General features: G+C 36.1%; 1 protein-coding gene across 8 annotated transcripts in view; it reads right to left on the bottom strand.

Moving 5' to 3' along the window:
• Positions 1 to 12916, bottom strand: part of gria1a (glutamate receptor, ionotropic, AMPA 1a) — a 76187-nt gene that overhangs the window by 22134 nt on the left and 41137 nt on the right. For all 8 annotated transcript variants that reach the window (XR_007924856.1, XR_007924855.1, XM_051860210.1 and 5 more), the window contains 2 exons: positions 10425 to 10631; positions 8734 to 9167 (listed from right to left, as the gene is read on the bottom strand). Coding sequence is in view for 6 of the 8 variants with exons in the window: in XM_051860210.1 (XP_051716170.1) it covers positions 8734 to 9167; positions 10425 to 10631 (641 nt within the window). In the remaining 2 variants the exon portion in view is untranslated. The remainder of the gene's footprint in view (positions 1 to 8733; positions 9168 to 10424; positions 10632 to 12916) is intronic.

The following is a 12916-nucleotide window of genomic DNA, read 5'->3' as shown; positions in this document are numbered from 1 at the left end:
CTCTGATCGGTAAACATCAAATTCTCAAAAACTGTTCACCAAGCTTACGATTAAATTTCATATTTGAAATCACCAATGAAATCTGACAACTGTATCTTAAATGCGCATGTGCAGTCCTAAGCTCGCGTCTCAGAACACTGACTGTTTCTATAGGAGACGGAGCTTCTAATGGCAGCTGTAGTGATGTGATGACTTTACCAATTTGTGATTGGCTCTTTTATTTAGAAGGCGGGATTTATTCCGCCATATTGTGCGTTGCACTTTCTCCCATTCATAGTAATATGAGTGCACCAGTCTTTCTATGTTTAAACAGGGCTTGACATTAACTTTTTTTGCTACTAGCCACTGTGGCTAGTGGTTTTTTTCAAAGTTACTAGCCACTCAACATTTTCACTGGCCATAATTTTGACATTGATACCATGGGGGAAAACATAGATATTTTTAATATTATCTCATTATTTGGCAGCAGGTATATTAGGCTGCTGTGACTTTAAGACCTGATGCATGGATCTATTGTACTGTTACACATGTGTTTTCTTTCTCAACTGTTTATGTTCATTTAAAACATGACTGTGTTTACGTGAATACTCGCTAAGACCTGCATTTTGACATATTTGACTGTTTAAGAGCAATAAGCAGCGAAAAAGAACTCAATTTAGTACTGAGAAGCGGCTTTATTGACGCGCACTTTGGGTGTGAGCACAACGTTTGCGGGAATTAGTAAAATAATGTGCAATCCCACGCGGATTCCGCAATTCTGTGGAAAATGAGTTTTGGAAGCGTTTCAGCGGTTTTTTTTTTTTTTTTTGTATATTTGATCAAGTCTTACATAAGACTTCTTTCAAAAACATTAAAAAATGTTACCGACTCCAAATGTTTGAATGGTAGTGTATTTAGTAATTTGTATAATACATATAATACATATAGTCTTAAAATGATTTGCAGAACCTGTCCCAGCCATTTCATTTTTGTTATTCTGAGTAAGCCTAAGGTTTCACTTAAAGTAGTTATTCACACAAAGGAAGAAAGTGAGCACAGAAATACATAAAAACCATCTGAAAATGATAAGAACAATATTTTATCCTCTACAACGTTAATCACTGTAGCAGGTGTGATGTGGGCCACTAAAGTGCAGTTGTGTGTGTGTTGGTGTAATGGCACTAGATGACTTTTGATATGCCATTGTGGGCAGGGTGCTGGGAGATATAGAAAAGATCCTTGTCCTGTAAGAGCCATCATCAGTGTAAGAGGGTCCATTAACCACTCAACAACTAGATAGCTTCTGCTCTTAGTACGGATCACCTGAATCTACCCACTGGGAGATTCTGGAACATAGAAAGACAAAAAAAAAAAAATAAAGACTAAAAGAGCAGGAGTGAAGGAGGTGCAGCAGAGGTCAGAGGAGTAAACCAAGCATGAGACAAGGGATGATGTACTCTGTAAGTGAGAGCATGTCATTCCTTTCTGGGGACTATGGGAGATTCCTGAGTCTATGAATCCATGAAGTGGCTGGGAAGATGTTACAAAAAATGTTACAAAAGATTTCTGTTTCAAATAAATGCTGTTCTTATAAACATACGCATCCTGAAAAACGTGTCAAGTTTTCCATAAAAATATTAAGCAGCACAACTGTTTTCAACATTGATAATAATAAGGGTTTCTTAAGCAACAAACAAACAACACTGAAGACTAGAGTAATGATGCTGAAAATTCAGCTTTGCCATCACATGAATAAATTAATAGAAAGCAGTTCATTTAAATTGTAATAGTATTTCACAATATGACTGGTTTTTTTTTTTCTATTTCTGATCAAATAAATGTAGCCTTGCTGAGCATAATATACTTTTAAATACAAAAAAATCTTACAATATATGGGTCAATGACATGACGGGTCATTTTTGTGTCCAAACGCCTTAATAATAATAAAAAGCAACTAGATCTCTTTTATTGAATCCAAAAGGTTTTAATTGTATTTTGCTATATATAATTTTAAAGATTTTGAAGTGTTAAAAGATCATTCGGTTTAACCGCCCAAAGGCCAATACAGCCATTTCATTTGTGATTAAAATATCTTATAATGTAATAAATGTATATATTTTTTATTCTGCCATGATTTTCTATATCAACATAGTGCGAAATTCTATTAAAATTATGTGTAGAAATCGTTGCTTTGTTATGAGAAAGAATGTCCGGAAAAATTAATTTCATTATGTCATTCGGAGTAACCAATATAAAGGGACCATTTTGGATCAAGTCATGCGTTCAATATCATGTGATAGGATGTGACATCATTCAGACACATGCAAAGGACCACATGGTCATGAAGCAAAGTAACTAACTCTCTCTTAACTATTTGAAAAATTAATGTTTTCACTTGCTCTTACGCATGTCCTGAAACATCAGGTCATTCGGTACAACCACTATAAAACATGGAAAATGTTGTAATATTTTAAAAACTTGTACTAAATATAAAATGTTTGATTGTCCTTTTGTTAGCGAGCTAGATATCAGTCTGTTAGCATTATTTGAAAATATTGTCATTCGGTATAACTAAAAGTGTCATCCGGTGAAAAAATTTGAATTTTGGTTAAACCGAATGACTTTTTTGGTGACAAATTTTGTCCATCTTGTAACAAATGACAAAAAGCGGTGTTAATTGATTATAAAAACCACATAATCTCATTGTTAACACTTAATAAAACTTTAATTATATCTCCATTATGTTTTTTTTTTACACTTTTAAAAACCTTATTTGTCAATGACCCATATATATAATATATAATTTTATGTATAATATTAAGAAGAGAAGAGAAGAGAAGAGAAGGACAGTGTAAGATATGAGATTGTGGGCCCACCTGTGTGAGGAGATAAACATTATCTTGAGTGGCTTGCATAAATTAGGCCTGATGGGGAGGTTTGAGTGACAGGTCTGACATTTGAACAAGGATTTTTTCTCCCAAAGAATAAATAGCACACGAAGGGGCAAACCATAGTCTGACTGTTACCATCAAGCGACCAGACCACTCACCATTCAACCAATCATTGCTCATTAGACAGGAGGAGTAAGTGTGTAAATTCACATGCAGATGATCACAGAGGAAAGGGGCTCTGCCTACCCATGATTAAAGCAGCATAATGGAAGTCGTTAATGCTGCTGCCGCACCCGCTGTATCGTCCACTCTCTCCTCTCGCCACTAATTAAATGTCATCACACAAACAGAACCGTGAATATCCAGTCATGCATGTCTGCTCATACAGCAATGTCTGAGGTGACGTGTTCTAGACGGTGAAACATGTTCACCCGCAATGCGGACATGCTATCCGCAACCCATCCTTGCTTGTTTATAGAACTTCAGTGACAAGGAGAGACAAGGTATAATCACTACAACATTGTCGATTCCACTCTACAGAGTCTGAGTCACAGTGAAAAAATGACAGGGAGAAATGACACAGTCTAATTAAGATCCTCTGAAGCCGCTCTGTGCCCCATCACAGGAGACATCCACAGGAAAGCGGCGTGCTGCTCTCTCTTTCCCACTGCTGACATTTCAGCACCATTGCTGAGACAGAACGATCAATTCTTATAGGAGCTCATGCAGACATATAGTGCCTGTAAGGTCTGATATGCTGTTTGACACTCTGTTCCCTGTGCAGGATTGTACAAGACTTATCACTGTGAATCAGTGAGGATTAAGGTCTTTCCATACCAACACAGCAAATTAAAAAAAAAAAAAAAAAAGAAAGTAAATAAAGAAATCATATTGCACTGCATTGTGAGTCAGCATATGACAGTCAAATTGGACAACTACAGTGACTCATCACAATACCACTCATTTAACAGTTCATCTATTGCCAAAATTATGAAAAAAAGATCAGAAAATTATTGAAAATATTCAAATCAGGAATGTCAGAATCAGAATCTGTAAGGGATAATCTGGGTTTGTTTCTGTTTCGGGTGGGTTTGTCATGTGTTTCAGTTCTGTGTCCAAGTTTTTGTTTCTCTATGATTTTTTATTATTTTATTAAATTGTGCACCTGTTATTCATTTCATTGACTGATTTGTTTTGTGTATTTAAGCCCTATGTTTATTTCAGTTCATTTTCAGTTCTCATAACATTACATTTGGTTGTTTTGTTCCCTTTCTAGTTCCTGAGTTCTTTGTAATTAAAATCTAAACTGCTGCATTTAGATCTGTTCATTCTTTTTTATTTGCAACAAATGCTGACAGAATCAGAATGGGAAGTTTGTGCATAAAAAACATCAGTCAAAACCAACACGTTGAACAATGTTCACTAACCCGGTTTATTCTCTTTAGCATGCAGTGTGAAGAATTTCACTCATTTCCATGATCATTCTGATTCTATTTCAGTTGGTGAAGAACAAATTTATATTATATTATGTGCATTATGTATTATGCACGTCATCGTCTCTGACAGACAGCATTTTAAAGCTGCTCAGGCCACCATTTTTACCCACTCCTCGGAAAGCAATGACATAGTCAAAACATCCGGTAGTGTAGGTTTCTCAGGAAATGCATGTACTCGCTGGACCCCTGCTTCTCGTAAATACTACAGTGTATTGTGCACTTTATTTTTTGACAGACATCGATGTTGTGATATTCAAATGATGTGGATTTGAAAACAAATTAATCATAAGGTAATAATTATTTCTTTCTTAGCCGGCAAGTATTCGGTAAAGTCATTGATGCCCATGAGTGTGTTATGACAATGTTTTTATTTCTAATATTCCATCCGACAGCCAGCCAAGTTTTTGACGGACATGATAACGTGCGTAAGGGCTTTTTGCGTAGTTCATTATACTTATACATAATTTGACTATACTTAAGTTGTGGATCCTGTTGTAAATAGTATTGAAAAATTTGTGAATTCAGAAAGATTCTATGCATCAACACAATTGCCCTGTCTATCTTGTAGACAAATCAACTAAATGCAAGAATCACATAATAATAATAATAATAATAACATTAACATGAAAAAGTGAGCACTCAAGGTAAAGTACATGCTTCCATACAGGCGCTGCTGAACGTAAAACCCACATTAAAAGGTGTGGGAGATGTTACCTATGAAACTGAACTTATGATTTACTCATCACAACTCAGATATTTAATGACTCCCTGCCAACGTACCCATTTGTAATTATGCTTATGGTAGTAATTGTCCCCTCCAAAAAAGGAAAGGTACAATTATTGCTATATTGATGAAATAACATCCACAGGCAAAACTGCAAAAAACGAAAGATATGAGCTCCGTTCTAAATCACAATGAGGTACCTTACTCTCTACGGTCTACATACATACAAACGCTTTCTAAGGAAGAATCGTAATTGAAATGGAACTTCATTATCGGTGTAAAATGTCCAACCTAGGCATCAATTACGTTTGTCATAGCTTCTGACATAAAGCGCACAGCAGACTCAATTGATTCCAATACAGTTTGGAGTTAACATGTTGCTAAGCTAACAGTGATGTGCATACAAATATTAGGTAAAATAAGTAATCTTCTAGTACACTGAACTATTTCTATTGATCACTTCGATGTTTTTTTTGACAATTTACTGAAAGAAATGTTCACTATTTCTCCTACATTGTCCACCAACTGAGATTGTTGCAATGCATGCAATACTGGTTATCCTGCTTCCGATTTAGTCCAAAATTAGATATCTTGAGAGGCAAGTTTAGAACAGCCTATGATTCATAGAAAATGCATGAATAGAATAAAAATATATATATAACTTGAATGCAATCTAAGTCACTATATGTTGGAACAAAACTATTATATCAACCACAGCCACACATTTTTAACTCTCTCTTCAACTTTTTAAAAAAGATCAGACAGATGTTTAATTAAATTGCAGAACCAGGAATCTAGGATATCCATTTGGAATGTTAGCTTTAAGCATCAGCGAGACTTCAATGTGTTTCCCACAGGAGCGAATGTTGTCTGGTGCCTGAACTCAGCCGTTGACATTTCTCTCTCTGAGACATACTGCACTATCCCTCCCTGTGCCCTTAAAACCCACAGCCATTGACCTCATGTTGCCAGCTTCACCCCCTATTAATTAGGTTTTTAATTGGTGACCTTTGAGAGTCCAGCAAATGCGTAGAGAGAGAGACACTCATCTCTGGCCCTGCGCACCAGCAGCACAGAGTGGAAGGCTCCAATGTAGCACTTTAATCTTCTTTTCAAAGAGCCGCTGTCTTCCTCTCATTAGATACTGTGGCATTAGGCTTGCTGTGTCCAGTCCAAGTGGATGTGCAACTCTATCTGATCTTCAAAAATACTGCCATATACCACAAACCAGCCGTGCAAATGAGAAATTACTAAACTGCAAACACAAATCAGTAATCTGCCAAGAGCCACACAACAGCAGTACTTCGGCAAGGGAACCATTATGAACCATTGTGTCATTCGAAACTGAAATCGAAACATAAAATGAGACATGATGAAGAAATCATCATAATGAAATGCAACTAACCATATAAGTGTAGCAGAGCAAAATAAACAGTTTATCAACTAAAAGAAATTGCTTTCCTTGTCATTTTTTGCTGACGTCAAAGGCTGTGTGTGTGTGTGTGTGTGTGTGTGCCCTAACCAACTTTATGGTATTTTGCCACAATTCATCTGTCACTTGGTACTGGTAGAAGCCAAATTAGACAAATGCCAATCAGGACAGGCTGCTCTCATACTCTAAGAATCATGAACAAAACTAAGTGAAGTAAAAGAAAACACAACCCAAATTACATTAAATTGGAGTTAATTTGCAACAAAGATAAACTGAGTGCACAAACCAATCGAAATTCACAAATCAATTATAAACCAAATAATAAATATCTAGAATAAAAAAATGCTAGGTTGTGTTCAGTCTGTTGGGTCATTTTATTGTTATTTTTATTGTTTTTACTCAGATACTGGGTAGTCAATTTTACTGACAATACAACTGATGAACCCCCTCACACATCCACCCAGAGCTGGGTCAGTGTAACACAATGTTGAGTAATCTGTGTCAAAACAGTTAAAACTGCATAAATTTGTTAATAGTAATTTTTAGGAATATTACTGAATGAAATTAAGGTTTGTATTTAATTGTTTTCAATTGTGTAATCAAATGATTAATGTAGAAACGTCTGTATTATCACATTATACCTTTTTTGTTTACATGTACTTCGCAGCTAACGTCTGCTTGGAACACTAGCTTTCTGCAAACGCAGCATATACCGGGTCTACACTCCAGAGACATGACGTGACAGTGTTGTCATATGTAGCAAATCTGCCAAGAGCATTCAATTAATACAGGTTGACTACAATGCCCTGTTGAAAAAAACAGCATATGCTGGTTAGGTATGTTTTGAAGCATGGCAGCTGGTTTGATCTGGTTTAAGCTGGTCCTTAGTTGGTCATGAGCTGGTTTAAGCTGGTCAAGTGCTGGTCCTAAGCAACTAGCTCCAGCTCAGGACCAGCTTATAACCAGCTCAGGACCAGCTTAAAGGGTTAGTTCACCCAAAAATGAAATTTCTGTCAGTACTTACCCTCATGTCGTCCCAAAACTGTAAGACATTTGTCTTCGGAACACAAATTAAGATATTTTTGATGAAATCTGAGGGTTTCTGATCCACACATAGGCAGCAACAACATTGCACCTTTTGAGGTCCAGAAAGGTACTAAAGACATCATTAAAACCATTGACGTGACTACAGTAGTTCAAACATAATATTATGAAGTGACAAGAATACTTTTTGTGCGCAAAAACAAAACAAAAATAACAACTTTATTCAACAAATTCGTATGTCCCCTGTCATACTGCTACGCTATTTTCATTGTAGAGCTTCAGTGTTTATGTCTGAACGCAGGTTCAGTATTGGCCGACGCCTGCGTCAGCATCACACGCATGCGTCGTGCTGCTCACGTGACCGCCGCCACCGTTTGGACGTAAACACTGAAGCTCTGCAACGAAAATAGCATAGCAATATGACAGGGGACAGACGAATTTGTTGAATAAAGTTATTTTTTGTTTTTGCACACAAAAAGTATTCTCGTCACTTCATAATATTATGTTTGAACTACTGTAGTCATGTTGACGATTTTAACGATGTCTTTAGTACCTTTCTGGACCTCAAAAGGTGCAATGTTGTTGCTGCCTATCTGTGGATCAGATACCCTCAGATTTCATCAAAAATATCTTAATTTGTGTTCTGAAGACAAACAAAGGTCTTACGGGTTTGGGACGACATGAGGGTGAGTACTTGATGACAGAAATTAAATTTTTGGGTGAACTAACCCTTTAAACCAGCTCATGACCAACTAAGGACCAGCATAAACCAGCTCAAACCAGCTGCCATGCTTCAAAACATACCAAGCCAGCATATGCTGTTTTTTTCAACAGGGTGGGCGCTCTCTATTGATCTAAATTGTCATTTATGAACTGGATGTATATATGTCTAAAAAAAAAAAAAAAAAAACAGCAAATGGGTTAATGTATAAAACCCAAAAAGCTGAGTCAAAATAACCCAGCATGTGTTCTGTACAATATTTATTTACCCAGTACTGGGTTGCCAAATAACCCATCATTTTAGAGTGATATGTTTAATTTTATACAGTCATTTTTGTTCACTGTTGTATGATAAACCGTTGAGTTGCTGCTATATGTCCAATGTAAAATCCTGGAGCAAAACCACTTGAGAAGCACTGAACTATAAAAGTCAAATTGGCATCTTACCTGGGGGAGATATCACAGCCCTGCTGCATGAAAGCTCCCAGTGAGAACCAGAGACTGTTGAAGATGCCAAACTCATTGGTCTGCTCCTGACTCTGCTGGTTCTGGTTCTGTTGGCCCTGACCCGGTTGGGCGGATGACGAGGAGGGCTGGTTAGGGTTCTGCTCAGCTCCATCCTCACAGTCATCTGCGTGCCACTCGTAGGGACTAAAGCGGCTGACTAGGAAAAGCACCACGCTTACACCGATGTAGGCAAACACAATACACATCCAGATCTCATAGGCCAGAGGGTCCAGGAAGGAGAACACACCAGGCTTGGACTTGGTGGGCTTTTTGATCATGATGGAGATGCCGAGGCTCATGAAAGGCTTGGAGAAATCAATGACTTCCTCCCTGACAAGGGTTATGGTCAGTGGGGCCACAGCTACGTCAGCTTTCTGCAGAGGAATATATGATGTTACTGCAATACATACCAAGTATATATTGTTAGATATGTTTTTAAATTACACATGAACCAGTGGAAGAAGTCAATCTAGGACACAGGCCAATCTATTTCATTATTGGAAATAGGTGGTTTTTCTCACAATATAAATAAAGAGCAGACTTGCTATAACCTCTACACCATGAAGATTTTTTTCTCTCATTCCATGTTTTTATACTTGAGGTAAAAATTTGAAGCTTTTTGGTCAATTGTTAAACCTTTTCTCATGAGGTCTGGGTTTTCTCACACTGGAAAAAACTATTTACTTAATTTCTCTTTTGAAAGCTTTTGCACGTATTTTTAAAGTAAATTTCACATATGGAATTAAGTCAAATCTACTTAACTAAGTTAAGTAAAATTAACAAAGCAAACAAATAACTTAAACTTAGCAAGTTAAAGTTTGTTGAGTAATTTCTACTTAGCTGAAGTTTACTTTGCAATACTCTGTTTCAAGTACATTTTGCTTAAATAATATAACACTGAATTAAGCCATGCCTTTAAAGTGTATGCTTTACTTGGAACATCTAAGTAAATAATACAGTAGATAATGTGTAGACAACTTATCTACTTAAAAGATGTAATGTGGTATCCACCCGAACACAGAGATCTTAATACTTGGCACACAATACACAAAATGATAACATTCGTTGGATCATTTTTGAGTTCGAATGTGTCATTTTGAGTAGAAAATTAACTCCAGATGTCACAAAACAACAAGTTACTAAACATATACAAAAACAATGATAAAACAGTGTAAATACAGCTGGAAAACAGTGAAAAATGCAAACATATTAATTATTCATGCCCCAATGCATGATGGGAAAACCCGTATCAGAAAGTTGAGTAGGTTTTACTTAATTTTATAACATTGATATGTACTCTTTAATTTCTACAAAATTAAATTGAATATTAATATAGTATTAACTTTTCTTTTTAAATTCTTGCCTGAACTCTTATTCAGGTAGAATTTACATTTGTTTTTTCTGTAGTATTTACTTCACTACAGAATCATTTTTATACACTATTGATTAGATTTCTCAGTAGTGGAATGCTGATTAAAATGATTGAGATTTTAAAACTCAGCAAATTTTGATTCAGTAGCATAACTGGTAAAAAAAAAAAAAAAAGTTATTGCGTTCTTTAGCATTCGTCCTTAGCATTCTGATATTCAGGTCTGGATTTATGTAGCGAGAAAATAAGATGTAGCACTTACACCATAGACGAGCTCTCCCACCATCCCATTCCACATCATGGTCTCAGGATCTCTGGCTCCATATTTCCCATCAGCCACTATCTTGAGCATGTAGTGGTATCCCACATGTTTGGCTATCTCTGCTGCCAGTTCCACACAGTAACCTTCATATTTATCATTTCCTGTAAACTGCTCGTGATTCTTCTTCAGCATGACATATGGCGATTCCTAGTCAGGACACACAGGTAGACGGACATATACAGTGAACAACAAATATTTACATCATTTTTTGTGTAACAGGCCTGATGTTTCTATAACCACTGGGGATTCAAGACTAAAAGAATATGAGAATAACTATGTATCCTACTTTATTTTCAATGAAAATCCTTTGATATACAAATTGATGTTTTAATATTTTACATTTTTTATAATATATTTTTACTATAGCATTATATTATTACATTTTAATAAAAAAAATATACATCTGTAAAAACATATTTAATTTAAAACAGACAAGGCAAACTAGATTAAAAGTTTGTAGACAAACTTTGATGTTGGCTTGAGAAAGCCTAGCCAGAAAGTTTGAAGTGGTTTTAAAGTTTTAAGTTTGAAGGTTTTAAGTAGGGATGTGCCCGAAGCCAAATACCTTATTCGAGAAGGCACGGAAAATAGCTTAGAAAATGAAATATTGTTTCTGGAAAACAAGTGAGCCAGGAGATAGCATGATATTATCTATAAACCTCTAAAATCACTATGCAAATTATCAGAATTCTTCTGATTTCTTATGAATGAACTGAGCGCAAATCAAATAGCAGCGTTGTTGTCTTAGCAAAAGTAAATCAACTAATATACTACATCATACACGTTCTACTATTTGATATGTCTATTTACAGTAAATGAATGGAATAAACACAGCATGATTGCAAATCAAATAGGCCTATCCACGTTGACGTCTCTGCGCGTTTCTCAGAAACCAAACCAGCTCTCTGTTAAGAGTAATATCAACTACCGAATCTTTCTATACTTGATATGTCTATTTAAATGTTTTATAAATTGATAGCTACATCTGTTTCACTCTCTTGGAGATGGCATTTATGTAGCCTATTTTTTATAATTTTTTTTTGCATACATAGTAAAATTTTCAACCGCTGAATATTTTCTTTCGACTTCCATGTTTTCTCATCTATTTATAGAGTCCAACTCCTCTTATTTGAGGTTGTGGATGATTGTCCTGACATACTGTAACTTATTTAACATGTATTATTATTGGCTTATTTGATACTATTATTATTATAGGCTGTCGGGTCTGACAGTTAGAAGATATTTACAGTAAATACATGTCATAATCATAATAAAAAACAATTATTTTATGAGTTATACAAGGCGTATTTGTTTAATGATAATAACTATGAAGGAAACAGATATACATTTAAAATGATAGACATAAACGGTCTTAAATAATTGTACGCAAAGCCCTGCCCACTTCTGGTTTTATCCGAATACAGTAATAATAATAAAAATATTAAGTAGTAGATCAATATGTTGGCTTTCTCAAGCCAACACAATAAGTTGAAACAGACAGTATATCAACTGAAGGCACACTGCACCAGATGCGATAAAATGAGAACTTCTGATGTAGACAGCTCCATTGATTATAACAGCAGCAATTTAGTTTTAGTGTAATCCAGTAGACATGGTGTCAGCATTATGGAAACCATATTTTAAGACAATGAGAGCTGGGGTAAAAAATAGTTGACGAAGCAAATAAGAAATAGCGGTTTGTTACTTAGAACATAGTGAATTTGACAGGTTTATTTTCAAATGACTTTTCTTGAGCATCAGGGACAGACCTGGCAATCAATTGTGTAGAAAGTGTAGGGTGATTCTATTTGTGGAAGGTCTGTAATATGAGTTAGCAGTTCAATTGTGATTTTTCAGAAAGATTGGACATCCTGGGGAGATTACAGCACAAACGGCACCTGAGGCCCTGCTGACAGCTCACTCAGTAACAGGACTTTTCTAAGGAGCCCACAATGAACACGTAACATGAGAGCGCAAAGACGAGGGAAAGAAAAATAGAGTGAGGTGACATAAAGAATAGAAAAGAACCCCTTGCTGAGCAGCATAGTTTTTAGCACTGAAAGCAAATAGAGCCACAGACATTTTTCTTTTCTTTCCCAGAATCAAACCTTAAAATGCTAAATGCCTGAAAACTGTGTCATATCTACAAATGTTTTAGTATAACAAAACATTTGAACCCAGCTGTGCTCCAATGCATTTTAGAAACAGACCTGAACAGTGGCACCACATTACCTGCTAATGCAGACCTCCGAGATGGCCTACAGAACATGCTGTCTTTCAGAGAAACAGATCATTCTTTAGAGCACCCGTGGCGATGCCACTATTCCCAGCCTCTCTGATAAACAGTCTCTGTAGGACAAACAGCATAGCTCAGACTATTTCCTGCAATCCATACTACACCCTTGTGAGCGCTTAGCGCTTAACCCACACGT

Source organism: Ctenopharyngodon idella, chromosome 14 (assembly GCF_019924925.1).
Source record: "Ctenopharyngodon idella isolate HZGC_01 chromosome 14, HZGC01, whole genome shotgun sequence".
Classification (NCBI taxonomy): domain Eukaryota; kingdom Metazoa; phylum Chordata; class Actinopteri; order Cypriniformes; family Xenocyprididae; genus Ctenopharyngodon; species Ctenopharyngodon idella.
This window is presented reverse-complemented; position numbering and strand designations above follow the sequence as displayed.